Raw genomic sequence first — 20121 nt, 5'->3', positions numbered from 1 at the left:
AATAAAGTATAGTTAATAATAGGAATGACAATGACAATAACAAGCTCTTAGAGGACAGGGACTGTGTTTTTAAAATATTTCAATTCTGCAACATCAGAATAGCATTCAGTACCTAAAAGGCACCTGAGAGTTAAATAGTAGATGAGTAAGCAGACAAATTAATAATTAAATTTTGGAAAAAAAATTAAAAATTCTGATGAAAAAACACACACAAAAACAAAAAAATAAACCAGGGACAACACTCTCATATTATGAGAACCTTCAAGGTCAAAACACTATTTCATCCTTGTATTTCCTAAAAGTTGCAAAACCAACCTACACAAGTCCTCTGATAAAGGTCTACTAAGTCCAAGGTGTCCTCATAAGGTTCTGATTGCACAACAAACTAGGTGCCACTTCTGGGAGCACACTGGCATTTTTGTCATTGTGAAACACTTTTGTACTTTTATTGAAATTTATAGAGTCCTGAATTGGGTTATTTGAATACTTATTATGATTACCTGCTGATCAATGGTAACAGAGCATCTTGTTCTAAAGAAATTACAATGTCCTGACAATTATCCAACAAACAGAAGGAAACATCTTGTTCTACTGAATCAACATATCTCATTCTGTTTTGATTTCTGAGGAATTAAGTTGATAATAGGAGATCTTGTTGGGATTATCTATAAAATACTCAATGATTCTCAACAGGTATTGCCTTTCTGACTTCTGTGCTATTGGTAGGTATCTTTGAAAAACAACATTATTGGGCCCTGCCAGCACAGCTCAGCGGTTGAGCATCGACCTATGAAACTGGAGGTCATAGTTCGATTTATGGTCAGGGCATAGGCCCCCTTTGCAAACTGGATGCAAAGTTTGGGGTGTTGCAGGAGGCAGCCAATCAATGATTCTCTCTCATCATTGATGTTCCTATGCCTCTCTCCCTCGCCCTTCCTCTCTGAAATCAAGAATAACAATCTCATTGAGATTGTTGCACACTAACTAAGTGTTGTGGTTCTTATTGTTTGCCATTAGTTTGTGGTACCAGGAAAGTATTGTAGAGTTCCCAGTTTTAGTGACTTTTTTAGTGAGACAAAGCACTATGTAAAACAGGTTTTCATTTACTAAATGTAATCCACTGGCTTTAAAAACTAAACGAAAGATCCATTTTTAGAACAAGTACTATTTGTTACAATGTGAATATAGAGGAAACACACAACATCCTAACTTAAAGTCGTTTTTCTTTTTTACATAAAGATGTCATATAGGATTTTAGGGGTCAGGACTAAATAAATGAACCTCTTTTCAAACAATATTGCCCCAGATTTTAAAATTACTTATATTTAACTTTTTTAATAATACTGAATACTATTCTATTAAGAAAGAGATTAAGAAAAACTATACATGCAACTTACACATTTTTGGGTGTTTTTTTATTTTTTTTTATTATTGCTCTTTCATTAGCAAAACTTTCTTACTCTTAATTCATCTATGATAGGGCCACCAAGAGTAATTCACTATCAGAAGTCTTACCAAGATTGCTACTTTTAGAAGATCTTATAGGTCTTTCTTCTTTATATTCCAAAGTTAGTTGTTGCTTGCTGTGAAATAAAAAATGGTGATAAATAATATTACTGTGCAAACATAAAAATATTTCCCAAATATTGTAGATTCTTAGACTATTTCAGATAACATCAGAGTCAATATTAAAACTTTAATTCTACTATACACTTCAAATTTGTAAGTTCTAAAAAATTCTTATGAAGCATGGAATTTTTTTTAAAAAAAGCATAAGACATTCATGATTTGAGGGCAATAGAGTTTGGTGAATTAATTAGAGTTAGCTTGACATAATGGCAAGTCTCTTGAACTCAGACATTCTAGTTCAGTAACCAACAGCTATTTGTTCTCAAACAAGTCAGTTTTCTGTGACTGAAGGTCCTCCTCTACAAAGAAACAGTCTCACTGCCTTGCTTTCGAAGGTTGTTTGGAGAATTAAATGAGATAATACAGCAAAAAGAGATGCTAGGAGAAACAGTTAGGCAAAGGAAAAATCTCTTCATGAGCTTTATTTTTGAAACTATTTTAGAATCCCAATGAAATCCCATTGTGGGTTTTTCTCAGTTTCTAACATTCAAACGTTGCAGTTCTCAGAAAATATTAACTAGAGGCCTGGTGCATGAAATCGGCAGAGGGGGGTCCCCTCAGCCTGACCTGTGCCCTCTCGCAGTCCAGGAGCCCTCAGGGAATGTCCTACTGATGGCTTAGGCCCACTTGGGAGTCAGACATCCTTAGTGCCGCCGAGGAGGCGGGAGAGGCTCCCGCCACTGCCACTGTGCTCACTGACTATGAGCCCAGCTCAGAGCTTCTGGCTGAGCGGCACTCCCCCTGTGGGAGCACACTGACCACCAGGGGGAAGCTCTTGTGTTAAGCTTCTGCCCCCTGGTGGTCAGTGTATGTCATAGCGATCGGTCGTTCCGCCATTTGGTTGATTTGCATATTAGCCTTTTATTATACAGGATGGAACTGCCTGACAGTCAATGTGCCCCACTGAGGGGTACCAGATTGCAAGAGGGCACAGGCCAGTCCACGGGACCCCACCGGTGCACAGTCAGAACCAGGGAGGGAAGCAGGAGGGCTCCAGGGCATGTCTGCCACATCTCGCTCAGTCCCGATCAGCTGGACCACAGCAGCAAGCTAACCTACCAGTCGGAGCATCTGCCTCCTGGTGGTCAGTGCACATCATAGCAAGCAGTTGAGCAGCCTTAGCATATCATTAGCATATTACATTTTGATTGGTTGAATGGATGACCAGACAACCAGACACTTAACATATTAGGCTTTTCTTATATAGGATTTCGGTAATTACCAGTTCTTTCTTTGTGGTTTGTAATTCAGGGTGTCTCAGCTACTATATAACTTGCAATTAAATTTATGTACAAATTCATTACCTCATGAAGTTAGATAACACAATGCTCCCTTATTTTTGTTGTGATTCTTACCAACCACAGAAAACTAATAGAAATCAGGACCTGGCCTGGACCACTACTATCCCTTCCCTTTCTACTCACACTGTGAACCAGTAGATCTTTATGAGAATGATGCTTAATATCCCTGTCCACTCCCAATTAGCTTGGATGATAGAATCCTACTTGTCTCTCATGGATACTGATGAGTCATGGATGGGGCCTTAGCAATTGTAAGGACCAATAACCTACTTTTGAATCAGAGCTTTCTAACTGGCTTCCATGTGAGGCATAATTTAAAATATTTTGAAACCTTAGGTAAATTCAACTCACTTGGGAATGTTTCATTCTTATGGCAAAGAGATCCCTTGAGGGGCCAACCTCAGTTATGGAGTCACAGGCAGGCTGCTGCCTACTTCTCTGGGAAAGGCGACATGGGACCTCCCACTACCTAAACAAAGATGCTCTAGTGTCCTTGGGGGGCAGATCTGGTAACAAAGGAGAAAGTCTGGTCTTCTCCTGCAGCTTTATTTCAATCTCTCCGACAGCTTAGAATGGTTCCAACTAACACCAGCTTCTTCTATCCTAAGCCCTTCATTGTTTCACTGTCCCCAGCTTTAATAAATGAGCCTCCAAATAAAAAACAAGGAATGAACAATTGTACCTCTCCATGTGATTGACTTTTGAACCTCTAGTTACTAAAAATTCCGCCATTTTCTCTTTGTTTTCATATTTAGCAAGTGAAAGTGGTGTGAAGTCATCCTGTATAAACAGAAAAACAGTTTATAATTTATTAAATTATATACATACAAACTGAACATTAAAACTTATAAAAGATCCTCTGAACATATACATATGACATAGAAAGTAAATAAAAAGTATCCCCTTTTGCCCTGGCTGGTGTTCTCACTGGTTAGAGCACTGGCCTGCTCATGGAAGGGTCCAGGTTTGATTCCAATTCAAGAGATTGTACCTGGGTTGCAGGTTTGGTCCCCAGCCCTGGTCTGGGCCTATGCAGGAGGCACCCACACATTGATCTCTCTCTCGATCTCTCTCTCTCTCTCACCCCTCAGTCCTTTGCTCTCTTCCACTCTCTCTAAAATCAATGGGGGGAAATTCCTCTGGTGGAAAAAAAATAAAAGGATCCCCTATCTTCTCACTCCTGTGTAGTCATTGGCTGTTCTTCCCTTTAATATGCCCTCCACTGCCTCATCAACAGATTAACTGTAACATGATTCTCCAAATCTCACTTCCAACATTTACAGTCTGGGTTCCAAGAATCTTTGTTCCTATCGTGGTTTCCTGTTGCTATTTTGTTGCCTGTGGACTGGGGCTTCCTCTTCCCACTTGCACTCACCCAGCTCCCCTTGCTGGGTACTAGGCCTCCTCCTCCCACCCATCCCCAGCAGCACCATTTCCCAAGCCCCTGCCCGCATAGCAGCCAGTCCCCAGCATCACTTCACTCCCCCAGGCCTTCAGTCCTTAGTGGGCTCTGAGCCTATCTCCCACTCCCAGGCACTAACAGGAAGTTCTTCCTTCTGGGGTGGAAGGGAGGCAGAGCTTTGCCCCTTCCATGGACACTACATTTCCCCAGCCCCTTGACTGGGCTTTGGAGTTGTTTCCATGGAGACAGGGCCTGATCTATTGTATTCAGTGTATGTATGTGAGAAAGAAAATGCTTGTGCTAAAGCAAGAAAGAGAGAGAGAGAGAGAGAGAGAGAGAGAGAGAGAGAGAGAGAGAGAGAGAGAGGAAGGAAGGAAGGAAGGAAGGAAGGAAGGAAGGAAGGAAGGAAGGAAGGAAGGAAAGAAGGAAGGAAGGAAGGGAGGAAGGGAGGAAGGGAGGAAGGGAGGAAGGAAGGAAGGAATGCTTGTGCCTGTCTGGTGTGGCTCAGCGGTTGAGTGTTGACCCTTGAACCAGGAGGTCAGGGCACATGTCCAGTTTGCAGGCTGAATCCCCAGATGGGGATGTGCAGGAGGCTGCCAATGGATAATTCTTTCTCATCGTTGATGTTTCTAGCTCTCTCTCCCTCTTCTTTCCTTTCTCTTTAAAATTAATAGAACATACAATTTTTAAAAGGCTTGAAACTGAGGTAAAAACATGTTTTTCAAATATTTTGTAAATAAAGATACTTGATCTATACCTTGTTTCTCGCTTCCATATTTGCCATACAGGAAAGTAGCTTTTCCACTATAGCTGTGTTGTGACCAAGGACAGCATAGTGGAGAGCAGTGTTGCCGTGGATGTCCTTCACATTTGGATCGGCACCATGGTCTAGTAGAATAGTGGCACATTCTTCTTGCTCATATTGTATGGCCTGTCAGTATTATGCCAAGAAATAGAGTATAAGTTCTAGGAATTCAAAGTAAACATTCCACTAGTTTCACCAATGGCTTCTAGTTAAATGAGATAAACTCATTTTTATTCTAAGTAATTAAAATAAACCCATCTCATGTTGACGTAGTTGGCGAGTACATACGTGAATCAGAGCTGTTTTGTTGTCAATGTCACAGAGGTTCAATAAGCAACGTCTGCGTGTTAGCAGTCTCACCACTCTCGGATGGCCCTTGCCACAGGCCACGTGCAGAGCAGTCCTATGAAAGTGAGAGGACTCCTTAGGAACTTAGAGGGCACTGGATGCAAGCATACACTTGTCCATGTTATCGTAAACATTTCTCTCCATGCCTTCAAAGCAAGTATTTAATTTTCTTCTGGAGACAGTACCATATTTATTAGTTCTTGTTACTCACCACATTAGTGAAGGAGAAGCCTATTTGAATACAGAGAGGATGACCTGGGGATTCAGCTCAACTTGGGTCTGATCCTGTCTTAACTGTCACTTATTAGCTGTCACTGCCCTTTCTGGGCTTCAATTTCCTCATCAACAAAATGGGGATAAAAATAATAGGTGTCTCACAGGACACCATTGTTTATTTTAATGAGAATCTATGCAAAGTGTTTACTACAATACCTGGCACACAAAAAACAGCTCAATAATTGTGATAATATTAGTATCATTATTACTACCACTTTACAAAGACAACATTTCAATTAAGTAAACTGATATCATTATACCTACTTTGCAGATGTGTTTTAAGGATCAGAAAGAACACAGTATTTCAATTATTCTAAAATGCTTATATTCTCTCACTTTAATATCTCTGATAGTGGAATCCAATTTTTAGTTCAGAATGTCTTACAACTATTACTGGCAGCATTTAAAAAATTTTCTTGGTACATAACATACTGACATCATGCCATTTATGGTTCCTTACATTAAGTGAAGCAATGGTAACTACAACAGACCTCTTGCAGTTCTAGTCAAATGGTTGGCCTTTAAATAAATTTTAATTCTTAAAAGCCTTATCAGGGAAAGAGGACTAAAAAAGCAAAACACGAATTTTATTTTTAAGTAATTCTTACTCTGATTTTCAAAGAAAAGTTAAGCCAAATGAGAATCAGAATTCAAATATATAGGACGGCTCATTTTGTTCAATATTTAGATTTGTAGATTGTATGGAAAGCATATGTTCCCAATGATCAATATTTGTATTTCATATTATTATACATTTCAAAAGGGCAGGCAAAGATTATCTTTTACAATTTCCTACGCTCAGAAATACTTTTGTTTGAAAGCAGGGAGCAAAAAAATTCAACCTGATGAGGTCCTAATACTTCAATTATGAATTTCTCATTTTGCTCATATTGGGCAACATGAAGATTATAAGAATGAAAAGGGCCTGAGAGGGTTTAATCACCAAAATTTATAGGGAACTCATACTTGATAAAAAACAATCCAATCAAAAAATGGGCAAAGGATCTAAATAGACACTTTCTGAAAGTGAACATACAGAAGACCAAGAGACATATGTAAAGATGTTCAAAGTCACTAATCAGTCGAGAGATGCAAATCAAAATTACAGGTACCATCTCACACCTGTCAGAATGGCTATCATCAACAAATCAACAAACAACAAGTGCTGGTGAGGATGTGGAAAAAAAGGATTGCTGGTGGGAATGCAGACTGGTGCAGCCACTGTGGAGAACAGTATGGAGTTTCCTCAAAAAACTGAGAATGGAACTCCCATTTGACCCAGTAATCCCACTTTTAGGAATATATCCTAAGAAACCAGAAACACCAATCAGGAAGGATATATGCACCCCTATGTTCATAGCAGCACAATTTACAATAGCTAAGATTTGGAAACAGCCTAGGTGCCCGTCAGCAGATGACTGGATCAGAAAACTATGGTACATCTACACAATGGAATACTATGCTGCCATAAAAAAGAAGGAATTACTACCATTTGTAGACACCTGGATGGAATTAGAGAACATTATGCTAAGTGAAATAAGCCAGTCAATGAAAGAAAAATACCACATGATCTCACTCATTTTGGGATAATGAAAAACATTATAAACTGATGAACAAAAAGATAGTTACAGAGGAAGTAAAGCATCAAACAGACTAATTACAGCGGTAAGGTTAGGGAGAGTTGGGGGAAATAAGAGATCAACCGAAGGACTTGTATACATGCATATAAGAGTAACCAACGGATGCAAAACATTGGGGGGTGAGGGCATGTATGGGAGTGGGGTGGGGGGCGGGGGGTAATGGTAAGAAATGTACACATATAATACCTTAATAAAAATTTGAAAAAAAAAAAAAAAAGAAATAAGAAACACCAGTCAGAAAGAATATATGCACCCCTATGTTCATAGCAGCATAATTTACAATAGCTAAGATTTGTAAACAGCCTAAGTGCCCAGCAGCAGATGAGTGGATTAAAAACCTGTGGTATATCTACACAATGGAATACTATCTATCCTATATAATAAAGAGGTAATATGCAAATTGACCATCACTCCAACACACAAGATGGCTGCCCCCATGTGGTCAAAGATGGCCGCCCCCATGTGGACTCCAGATGGCCCTCACAAGATGGCCATCAGGAGAGGACAGTTGTGGGCGATCAGGCCAGCAGAGGAGGGCAGTTGGGGGGGACCAGGCCTGTAGGGGAGGGTAGTTCAGGGGGACCAGGCCTGAAAGGGAGGACAGTTAGGGGTGACTGGGCTTGCAGGGAAGGGCAGTTAGGGGCATCCAGGCCAGCAAGGGAGGGCAGTTAGGGGTGACCGGGACAGCAAGGGAGGGCAGTTGGGGGCAACCAGGCCTGCAGGGGAAGCCAGTTAGGGGTGACCAGGCCTGCAGGGGAGGGCAGTTGGGGGTGACCAGGCCTGCAGGGGAGGGCAGTTAGGGGCCATCAGGCTGGCAGGGGAGCAGTTAGGCATCGATCAGGCTGGCAGGGGAGTGGTTCGGTGGTGATCAGGTTGGCAGGCAGAAGCAGTTAGGTGCAATCAGGAAGGCAGGCAGTTTGGGAGCCAGCAGTCCTGGATTGTGAGAGGGATGTTCGACTGCTCATTTAGGCCCAATCCCAGTCGGACATCCCTCGAGGCGTCCCAGATTGGAGAGGCTGCAGGCTGGGCTGAGGGACCCCCCCCCCGCCCCATGCACGAATTTCGTGCACCAGACCTCTAGTCTGTATAATAAAAGGGTAATATTCTAATTAGAACAGATAGACCGGACATCTTCTGGACATCCTTCTAGACAAAGCCATGGTGGTGGGGGCCGAGGCAGAGGTGGTTAGTGGCAATCTGGCTGGCAGGGGAGAACAGTTAGGGGTGATCAGGCTGGCAGGGGAGAGCAGTTGGGGGCAATCAGGCTGGCAGGCAGTGGTGGTTAGGGATAAGTCAGGCAAGGGTGCAGTTAGGGTGATCAGGCAGGCAGGGGAGCAGTTAGGGTGATCAGGCAGGCAGGCAGAGTGGTTAGGGGAGATCAGGCAGGCAGGCAGAGTGGTTAGGAGTATCAAGCAGGCAAGCAGATGAGCGGTTAGGAGCCAGCAGTCCTGGATTGTGAAAGGGATGTCCGACTGCCGGTTTAGGCCCAATTCCTGTCAGTCAGACATTCCCCATGGGGTCCCAGATTGGAGAGGGTGCAAGCTCGACTGAGGGACCCCCCCCCCATGTATGAATTTTGTGCACTGGGCCTCTAGTATATGCTATATAAAAGCCTAAGCGACCGGTTGACTGGTCAGCCTGTTGCTATGATGTGTACTGACCACCAGGGGGCAGATGCTCAACACAGCAGCTGTTCCCTGGTGGTCAGTGTGCTCCCACACCCACAGTGGGAGTGCAGCTCAGCTGATGGACAGGTGCCAGATGCAGGGCTAACGGCTGGCCGCCACAGCCCAGAGACTGCAGTGGAGCAGCAGGAGCGGTGGTGGGGGCAGGTGCAGTGGGGCTGGATGAGCAGGAGTGGCAGGTAGGAGAGGCAGGCAGCAGTGGACTGCCAGTTTCGGCCCATCCCTGCAGGCCATGGTTCACCTATATTTTCTATTTTATTATTTTTTTAAAGAAAAAAACCCAGGTAGAGAAAGAAAAACATCACATGATCTCACTTGTATGTGTAATCTAATGAACAAAACATACTGATGAACAAAAAAAGTCAGAGGTTTGGAAGCATGGAATAGAACAACAGGTCTCAGAGCGGTAGTGGGAGGACAGGAAGAGATCAACCAAAGGACATATATGCATAACCCATGGAGAGAGACAATAATATGGGAAAGTCATCTGGTGGGGTGGGGTTTGGGTGGAGGGAAGACAAAAAAGGAAAAAATGGGAGACATCTGTAATACTGTCAACAATAAAACAACAAAAAAATTTTTTTAATGTTTTTAAAATTTTATTTTTAATTCATTTGAGAGAGAGAGAGGGAAGGAGGGGGGAGAGTGAGAGAAACATTGATGTGAAGGAGAAGCATCAATTGGTTGCCTCCCATAGGCACCCCACCCAAGCAGTGAACAAAAAAGGAACTTGGATAGGAGTCCTGACTTGAAAAGAACCTGAGACCTTTCAGTGTACAGGATACTCCCACCAACTGAGCCATACTAGTCAGGGCACAATTTTGAATTTTTTATTTTTATAACCACACAACTAAAAGATTAATCTATAATCATTTACATATTATAGGTAATAAAGCTATATAAAGTAAAACACATAAGATGTGCTTACAGGCATTGATGAAAAACAGCTCAAGTGCCTGTCAGTAGATGAACAGATGAAAAAGATGTAGTGCATTTACACAATAGAATACTATGCTGCTGTATAAAAGAAGCAACTCTTATACCCTTTGTGACGGCATGGATGGATCTGGAGGTTATTAATGTAAATGAAATAAGCCAGTCAGAGAAAGACAAATACCATATGATCTCACTTACATGTGGAATCTAAAAAACAAAATAAACTGACAAACAAAACAGGAGCAGAGGCATGGATACATGGGCCAGACTGACAGATCTCAGAGGGAGGGGGTGGGGGGACTGGAAGAGATTAGCCAAGAACATACATGCATATGTGCATAGCCCATGGGCACAGACAAGTATGAAGTGAAGGCTGAAGGGGGCTGGGTGGAAGGGCACTAAGGGGGTGAAATGGGGATATCCGTAACAGTGTCAAAAATAAAAATAAACATAAAAATAAAAATATTCCCTTTACTTCTGAAGAGGCCAACAGTTGTCAGAAGATACCAATTCTCCAAAAAATTTCCCCAAAATTCCAAAAAACAGAAAGTGAGAAATCAATTCATAATATTTACTAGAATGTCTGTATATGTTCATTAAAGAAATTAGATTTTTAAAAAAGGAAATGTTCATTTATAATACAAATCAGAGGCCCGGTGCAAGAAATTTGTGCACGGGGTGGGTGGGGGGGGGGGCACGTGGTATTCTCCAGCCCAGCCTGCACCCTCTCCAATCTGGGACTGCTGGCTCCCAACTGCTCGCCTGCCTGCCTTCCTGATTGCCCCTAACTGTTTCTGCCTGACAGCCTGATCACCACCTAACCACTCCCCTGCCAGCCTGATTGATGCCTAACTGCTCCCCTGCCAGCCTGTTTGCCCCTAACTGCCCTCCCCTGCAGGCCTGATCACCCCTAACTGCCCTCCTCTGCAGGCCTGGTCACCCCTAACTGCCCTCCTCTGCAGGCCTGGTCACCCCTAACTGCCCTCCTCTGCAGGCCTGGTCACCCCTAACTGCCCTCCTCTGCAGGCCTGGGTCCCCCCCAACTGCCCTTCAGTGCAGGCCCCAGTCACCCCCAACTTCCCTCCTCTGTTGGCCTGGTCACCTCTAACTGCCCTCCCCTGCAGGCTTGATCGCCCCCAACTGCCCTCCCTTGCAGGCCTGGTCACTCCCAACTGCCCTCCCCTGCTGGCCATCTTGTGTTGGCCATCCTGTGTCCACATGGGGCAGCCATCTTTGACCACATGGGGGCAGCCATCTTGTGTGTTGGAATGATGGTCAATTTGCATATTACTCTTTTATTAGATAGGATACTCAGGAATAAATTTTATCATACTTTGCATATATTTTCCATAACAAAAGATCATAGTCTGTTTGTATGTATAACCAAACTGAGTCTTTCTTATTAATACACTGCTATTTTAGGAAGTGCTGAGTAAAACAAACTATGTAATTTATCTAATTATTTCATAATGATATTTTAGTATAAATAGAATTGATGGATATAGAGAATATTATATATATTATATATATATATTATATATATATATGTTTTGTTTTTTTTAATGTGGTACTCAGCATCAAATTGCCTATTTCAAAAGTCAAAAGCAACTTAAACTTGAAGCAGCAATATAAAGACAATGGCTGGTCAAATTCACAAATTTTGTGGATGGAAAATATTATTTCACTCCTCTTTTAACTTATTCCTTTTCTTACCAGGGACACTAAATATTTTTTTCCTTTGTCCACTGGTCACTTATACTTATGCAAAAAGTTATTTTGTCCACTTTCAAATTAGAGTTTTTTCTTGTTGATTTTAAAGACTTCTCTGTAAAAGGAAGACATATTTTTTCTCTAATACACATACATTGCAAATATTTTGCAAATACATTTTCTTTTATTTTGACAATATTATTTTCTGATACACAGAGGGTTTGAATTTTTTTTTTCTTTTTTTTTAAATATATTTTATTGATATTTCACAAAGAGGAAGGGAGAGGGATAGAGAGCTAGAAACATTGATGAGAGAGAAACATCGATCAGCTGCCTCCTGCACACCTCCCACTGAGGATGTGCCCGCAACCAAGGTACATGCCCTTGACCGGAATCGAACCCGGGACCTTTCAGTCCGCAGGCCGACGCTCTATCCACTGAGCCAAACCGGTTTCGGCGAGGGTTTGAATTTTTTATATTGCTCAATCAACCTCCTGAAATCTTGCTCTTGAAGTCTTGGTCAATATTTTTTAAAAAACGTTTAAATAGGCATTTGTGCTTTCTTCTGGTACTTTCCTCATTTTCTATATTTAAAATTTTTAATCTGGAATTTATTTTAGTCTAGTTACTTTTGTCCAAATACCTAACAGAAAATTTCCACCATTTTTAATTGACCTTTTCCTACAAACATGAAATGTCACCAGAATCAATTTCTAGAGTCTTACATATATTTGTGGTGTTTGGGCATTTTCCATTCTATTCCAATCATTTATCTGTAAATAAGTACTTTGTGAAAGTTTATAGCACATGTTGATAGCTAGAAGGGTAAACCTGTGTCTACTATACAAAATTTTCTTAATTTCATCACAACAATGAATGATAGCATGTAACTGAAAGAATTTTAAAACATATTTATTTGGTTGTAAAATTGATAAACACAGGAAGAACACACATTTTGAGAAAGTGAGTCTTCCTAATCAGGACCACAGCCATCTTCCCACTTCAAAGTTCCTTCTGAGGTCCCTCCATAAAGAACATAGGTGCCCACTGATATAAAGCAGTTATTGGATTTTATCCAAAGAACTTTTAGCCCAGAAGTTGATCGATTATGGGAATTATTTCTCTCATTATGCATTTTTCTGTAGCATGTAACATTACAGTGTAAAAATGTGTACATCCTATATAATAGAAGCTTTATATGCAAATCGACCGAATGGCCAGTCGCTATGATGCATACTGACCACCAGCGGGCAGATGCTCAACGCAGGAGCTACCCCCTGGTGGTCAGTGTGGGAGCGTTGCTCAGCCAGAAGCTGGGCTCACGGCTGGCAAGCGCAGTGGGATGGCGGGAGCCTCTCCTGCCTCTGCAGCAGCACTAAGGAGCAATGAGCAGGCGGATGGTAAGGAGCGAGGGGTCCTGGACTGTGAGAGGGTGCAGGATGGGCTGAGGGATTTTGTGCACCAGGCCGCTAGTCTAATATAAAATGCTGTCTATACTTAATTTTGTTTTTTGATATGTAGTTACATCACTTAAAAGTTGTCAGTCACGTGTTCTGTAGGAGGAATTGTGAGTGGGTCCTTTTGTTTTTGCTCACAAAGTTGGTCTGAGCGCTAGACCCCAGGTCAGGTGCCACCAGGGAGGAGCTGCGGGGCCTCGGGAGGGAAGTCAGCCCAGCGCCCTGGCTGACAGGAAGCTGCTCTCCAGCTGCTGAGCCAGACCCTCCCGCCTCCTCCCAGTGGACTCCGGGCCCCCAGCCTCCTAGTCCCCATTACCTGCTCAGCCTGTCCCTATCATTCAGGCCACTTTTCCTGAACAATAGGATTTGCTTCACTTTCCGCACGTTGCCCACGCTGGCAGCTTTGTGGATCGCTCCCATATCTTTGTCTTGAAAGAGAGGACTTTTGGCTCCCACGCCACGGCTCCCAGGTTTGGTGTGGGAGTCCATGGCCGCCAGGCTGGGACTTTTCAGAAAAGAAAACACCTTCTTCATGGCGGAGAGTCAGGGCTTCAGAGAAGCCTCACCTTCCCTCCGCTTTTTGCTTTTCGCGCCTCCTGAGCTCAATACCAGCTCTCTAGCCAACCACCTCACGCCACAGCATTCAAGCAGGGCAGTTTGGCAGTTTAGCATCTCTCCTCTCGGAATCATAGTAACCAAGCAACGGCCTCTGACATCACTAGGCATGCGCATAGGGCCTTGTGGGTCAAGGGTAGCCAGAGCCCATGTGCAAAGCCCAAGTAACTCAAATCTCAGAGACTGCCTGGTGGGTGTGTCTCTCTGGTTAGAGCTTCCGCCCGAGCACCAGAGGGTGGCGGGTTCCATAACTAGTCAAGGGCATGAACCGAGGTTGCAGATTAGATCCCTCGTCCCCAGTCAGGTGCATTGGGGAGGCAGTCAACCAAGGTCTCCCTCACATTGATGTTTCTCTTTCTCTCTCTTCCACCCCACCCCCACCCCTCCTCCTTTCCTTCCTTCCACAAAGAAACAATTAATGGAAATAATATACTCAGTGAGGATTAACAAAAATTAAAATTTAAAAAAACTCTCAGTGATTGCCTGTGGGCAGGTGTGGGTTCTGTTCAAACATCCCTGGGAGTTGGCCAAGTAAGTGTTTGCAGAGGCTTGCAATAATTACCCCAGTGAAAAAGCAGTCTTTGCCTAAGACCAGGGCTAGGGTGGTGTGGAACTTCAGGACGCTCACGGTCTGGTCCCCCAGAACACTCCCCTTAAAAACATCTCTAAATCTCCCAGTGCCCTAGTTTATGTTGGTTCCACATCCCTCTGGCCCCAGCCAATCTCCAGGGAATTTAGCGGATGCAACAACAGAAGGATGTTTTCATGGTTTCAGAGACTGTGGCAATGTGTGTCTACAGGTGCAAATTTGAGAAACCAGTGCCCATTCTCCAGGTGAAAGCACCTTTCCGCAGGCCTCTTAATCCGCCCCCTTTGGCCTACCTCTTACATTACATTTCATTTCCCCCAAATAAATCTTTAATCAATCCCAGATTTATTTTGAAGTCTGGTGTTCACATTTAAGAACTTTCTTAAAAAATGGCTATTCACCTGCCCCAAACCACCTTTTCTCACCCAGTTTAAAATGTCACTTTACTGTGCATTACACTCTCTGGTTATGTTTTCTGTTTTTGGGTGGTCTGTTTTATCCATTGAACTGCCTGCTTCTTTTTGCATCTGCACTGCACTATTTAAACCTTTTTATAAAATGTATTGTAGTATTTTACAGTTTCAATATTCCCTCTCCTTATTATTCTTTTTCTGTCTCCTCCTGGCAATGTTTACCTTGAAATTATTTGAAATGAATTTTTTTTAATATATTTTATTGATTTTTTTACAGAGAGGAAGGGAGAGGGATAGAGAGTTAGAAACATCGATGAGAGAGAAACATCAATCAGCTGCCTCCTGCACACCTCTGAACCGGGGTTGTGCCCACAACCAAGGTACATGCCGTTGACTGGAATCAAACCTGGGACCATTCAGTCCACAGGCCGATCCTCTATCCACTAAGCCAAACTGGTTAGGGTTGAAATGAAGTTTTAATCAGTATTCCAAGTTTTTTAAAAAATCTTAGTGAGATTTTAATTAGCTTGAGAATTAACTTTAACTGACAATCTCTTGAATCAGTATATTCAAATACCTATGATGTCTCTCAATTAATTTAAGTCCTATTATATGTTCCTTTTAGCTTTTGGTAGTTTTTTTTTTTAAATAAATCTTTTAAAATATTCTTATTTATTTAGAGAGAAACATCTGTTGTCCCACTTATTTTTGCTTTCATCGGTTGCTTCTTATATGTGCCCGGTCTGGGATTCAAACCCACAACCTTGGCATACCTGGACCATGCTCTAACCAACTGAGTTCCCAGGCAGGGTGATATTTTCATTTTTGGATTTTTGGTTTGTTTTTGTTGTTGTTGCTGACACTATTAGCGACAGCAACAGTGGTATTTGTTTTCCTTTTCATTTTTTATTGTGATGGAATATTTTTCCATTATCATTATAAATGATTATTATAGTAATATCTGTTCAGTTGACAATCTGACTGAAGGAGTTTTCAAGCTGTAATTTTATAACTGGTGAAGGAGTTAACAGTTTATGGCAGGTTCACAGGGAAGGCAAATTGGATGGTAAAGATTACACCAGAAAGATGTACTATTGAGGAATTTTATGATGCAGATGAAAAAACAAAATAAAATGCAAGCAAGAGGAGTTGTTTTTATTGAGGGGTAAGATAATTGTTTTTTAAAATGACATAAAATATCTATTTTTTCCTCAAATCCCATTAGCCAAATCTTTCAATAATTCGCTTACTGAGCTTATCATCTTCACCATTAGGAAGCCTCTTGTGCTCCATACATGTTCCATATTCTTTAAGATTTACAAACTTAAAGTCTAAATACTCATTTCCCCTTGCTTCCATCTTTCTCTATCAGCAACTCCTGTCTTTCCATCTTTATTCTATTTCTTAGGAAGGTAAAATAGGTTGACTCCATATTCCACAGTAACTGGTATAAACATGTGAGTGCCAACAGAGACTCCTTTTAGTGTAGTTCTTGATCCAGCAACTCCAATTGGACTACACCTGCTATGGTAGGTGAAATGCACAGGAGCAGGACCTGGCCCACAGCAACAGCTAATGCAAACCCAGCTGACTGAGAACACACCACATTCCTACTACATTTGCTAATGCGTTCGGGAGCTAGCCAAAATGAAAAGGAACAGAAACCAACACTGCATAAAATGCACGAGGAAAATGTGAACATTTGGTAAACACATCTTACAGCAAGACAAATACATACGTTTTAATTTAGGTAGTTATTCTTCTGAGGCCATTTATTGACATTTTGTTCTTTGGTTCAATAGTTCGCAGAATTGCTTGGAAATGGAAACTCAGAAGCTGAGTGCCTGGACCTTCTGCAAAGATTGCTGCTGGTGAATGGGTCCCTGCTGAGGGACAAGTGCCTTCATTGGTAAAAGAACAATTAACCAAACCAACAACAAAATATTCTCAGGACAACTCAGCTTAGTTAGACCAACTGTTTTTATGTGTGTGTGTGTGTGTGTGTGTGTGTGTGTGTGTGTGTGTGACTGGTTTAAACTATGATCACCAAGCATTTTCCTCCTGCAGCAGCCCAATTAGAAAATGATCCTCTGTACCCTATTTGCTCCTCGGATTTACAGGAGAGGCTCTCTGTAGTGACATGTGAAGAGAAGGCTGACTTTCCTGATTCAGCCTACAAGGAGGATCAGAGACATGACCCGGCTGCAGAGAGGCAGGAGGCGGTCACCAGTTCTCCAGTTCAGTAGACCCTAGTGTTGCTCTATGGAGCAGAGATACTCAGAGTAAATGTTAGGCCAACTCTGAGTTTCCATGTTTCCTTGGTCAAACGATCAATCGGAATTTAAAATTTCCCATTCCCAGATTTTTGTGGAACTAATTTTGGACCCGAAGCAGATGCCCTGTAAAAAGGTGTTGCTTGGAACCCTCATGCCTATTTAAGACTCAAATAATGCCCTGGTTCAGCCTCCCTGCACACTCATTGAAGTATGCTAATGGAATTCATAATGTGTAGACTAGTATTTGTTTTGTGTTGAAAAATGACTGCGAGATGGATGCCTTACCAATCCCTTAGCAAAGGTTTTCCAGTTCCAGTTCAAAGGCTGTCATTAATGTGTTTTCCCTTTAAGAGTAACCAAGAAACATGTGGAACACTTTTCTGCAAACAATTCATTCGTTCTCTGGGATGTGCAAAACCAGCGCAGGCTTGAAAATGACCTGAACATTGGATGTCCTTGTGAGCCAACACACAGATCCATCAGCAGGTGGAAATCCTGACTGATGATGAAAGAATGCACTCCCAGAGCAGGCGCCACGGAGACTGTTCTGGGAGTAAGGAATAGATAAAAATAAGCAAACACAGCCCCTTCCCAGGAAAGAGCATGCTGACCTTCCCCCCCTGCACTTATCAGTAAACAACCTCCTAACTTCTGGTTTTTGTTAAAGTTATAGCCCCTGTCAAGGTTTCTGTAACTATCTTGTGTAAATAACCTATCTTGCCCCCCACCTGCGTGTGATTTTTGCCTTTAAAAGTCTGTAGCCCACCCTAGCTCGGGGCTCCAGTCAGCAGTTTGAACTGTTGCCTGTGAGTCCCTGCGCCGCGCTTGAATAAAGAAACCTCTTGCTTTTGCATCGAGACTCGTGTTCTGCGTTTGATTTGGGGTCGTCGCTCTGCCAAAGGACCTCCCGGGGGTCTTCACGGCCTTACATTTGGTGCGTTGGCCGGGAAGGAGCGACCCCCCCTCAAGCGTCAGAACCGACCTTGGAGGTAAGGGGGGCCCCCGAAAAGATTTCGTCTTGTTGTCTGTTGTCTGGTTCGTCTGTTAACTGTTTCAGGATTTCTGGTTCTGGTTTCTGGTTCTGGTAAAGACAGGTTGTTCTCTCCGTGAGGAGAGGGCTCCTCTGGCCGATTAGGGTTCGGTCAGAAAAACTGTCAAACTGGGGGACGCCCCAGATTCAGGAGATGACCAAGTAAAATTGGTCGTCGTCGGGTGTCAGGCGACGGGCGAGTCAAAGTCCGGCCGGGCAATCTGTAGGACGGGTGTCCGTCCGTCTGGTTATATCAGGTTATTGTTTCAGTCTCGTTGGGCCCTTTGTCTAAGTGTCTTGTTCATTGTTGTCTCTTTTTGTTTGCTTCTCTCTTTCCATCCTGACACGGACGGAATGGGACAGGGAAGTGTTGTTTGTCGGCTTCTTGTTTTGTTTTGCTTCTTTGTCTCGTGTCTGGGCCCTGTGTGTAATAATTGTTGAGTTTTGATTTGTAAAGGTTTTGTCAGGTTGTTGAAATCCTCTTGGAGGACATTGAGTGGTTCTTCCCTTCCTGTTTAACCTTTGACTGTGTGACTGGATTACTGATCTTTTTATCAAGGTTCCTTGCAGGATTTTACCTCTCCTGAAATGACCCTCTATGTGTACCCTGTCCCTCCCGACTAAGCACTCTTTTTTTTCCAGGTCAACGCCGGAGTGCAGGATGACTTTCCCCTCACAGTCCCTGGCAGACTCTGGGAGTGGTTTTAACCTTTTTTTTTCCTCCACACACACTGGTCCCGCCCACTGGCCTGAGGCGGTGGCAGCGGAGCCAGAAAAAGCGGCAGCGGCATTTGCACACCCTCCCCCCTTCAGGGTGTTCGCTTCCTGAGCCCTCAGTCTTCCTGTGCCGCCCCTCCCTCCTGGTCCCACCCTCATTATGGGAGACAGAAAGAGCTCCTGAGAAACTCCCTAGGTTGCAGGATGGGGCATTTATCTGCTTGTTGCGTCTGTTAGTCTTGTTTCCTTTGTCCAACATGAGTGCCATTTCTGTTTTGCTGAAACATGGGTGGAGAATCCTGTCCTGGGATGTGGGAAAGGGAGGCCCCCACGTCTGTTCTTGTTAGGCCCCCATCAGGGGATTTGGGCAGTGTTCCTGTTATCTGCTCAGACCCCAAGACTGTAAGAGTACTTGTTCACTGAAAGGGTATAAGTACAGATGTTTGTTTGATATTTTGTTTGTCTGCCTGGGTATAATTATTTGTTCATGTAAGTGTGAAAGTCTGTGAGAAAAAAAAAAAAAAAAAAGAACATTTAATTTATTTAAGGCTGAGTGCTCTGACACATAGCAAACCGCCCCGAGTGGCCACTGGGATTCCTTTTTCCCAGGGGTGCTTGCTCTCTGTCAGAGGGGGAATCGGCCCACCTAACTAATAACATTTCTGTCTATGTTTATTAATCTGAAGGTATGAAGTTGTAACAGTTGTGGTCCGAAGAGGTTTAAAGCAGGGACCAAATTCTAAAGTTAACTATTTATAAGAAGGAAGCCGGAGCTGGCAAAGTCACCAAGTCTGCCCAGAAAGCTCAAAAACTAAATGAATCTTATTTCAGACACCTGCCGCCACCCGGTCTTAATCAGTGGTGGAGGAACGGTCTCAGAACTGTTTGTCGCAATTGGCCATTTGAGTTTAATATAGTTAATGATTACACTACATTGTAAAACCTTTAGAAGAAAAGGAAAATATTTTGTGGGCCACTTGGTCCTTTTGTGTGTGGCAACTCTCAAGTTATTGGCTCTAAAATCAGTACTTTTTAATGGAAACACACTCAAGCAGAGGGGCTTTTCAGAGAGGTCAGAAAGTCTGATTGCAGTGTAAGGGTCACCGGTTCCTCACACGCTGCCTTCGCGGGCAGGAGGCAAGCGCTTTTCCCAGTGGGAACAGAGAGAGGTCTGCCAGATGAAAACGCCTCGGTGGGAGCACCTCCATTCGCCACCTGGGACCCGAGCCGCGCTCCCTGCCTCCGCCCACCCGGCGCCCGTCCCCTGCAGGGGTTGTTTTGAGTAGCTGGAG

General features: G+C 43.0%; 1 protein-coding gene across 1 annotated transcript in view; it reads right to left on the bottom strand.

The window, feature by feature from the left end:
* The window catches only part of LOC308241402 (putative coiled-coil domain-containing protein 144C), a gene marked incomplete at both ends in the record, with an annotated part of 79696 nt that extends 65973 nt beyond the window's left edge, over positions 1 to 13723 (bottom strand). The window contains 4 exons of the mRNA XM_080654806.1: positions 1516 to 1583; positions 3613 to 3710; positions 5090 to 5263; positions 13565 to 13723. Of these exons, the coding sequence (XP_080510932.1) occupies positions 1516 to 1583; positions 3613 to 3710; positions 5090 to 5263; positions 13565 to 13723 (499 nt within the window). The remainder of the gene's footprint in view (positions 1 to 1515; positions 1584 to 3612; positions 3711 to 5089; positions 5264 to 13564) is intronic.
* Between the last annotated feature and the right edge of the window lie 6398 nt (positions 13724 to 20121).

The sequence above is a fragment of the Plecotus auritus genome, assembly GCF_963455305.1.
Source record: "Plecotus auritus genome assembly, chromosome: 1".
Taxonomy (NCBI): domain Eukaryota; kingdom Metazoa; phylum Chordata; class Mammalia; order Chiroptera; family Vespertilionidae; genus Plecotus; species Plecotus auritus.
The sequence above is the reverse complement of the archived record's forward strand: the minus strand, read 5'-3'. Positions and strand labels throughout refer to the sequence as shown.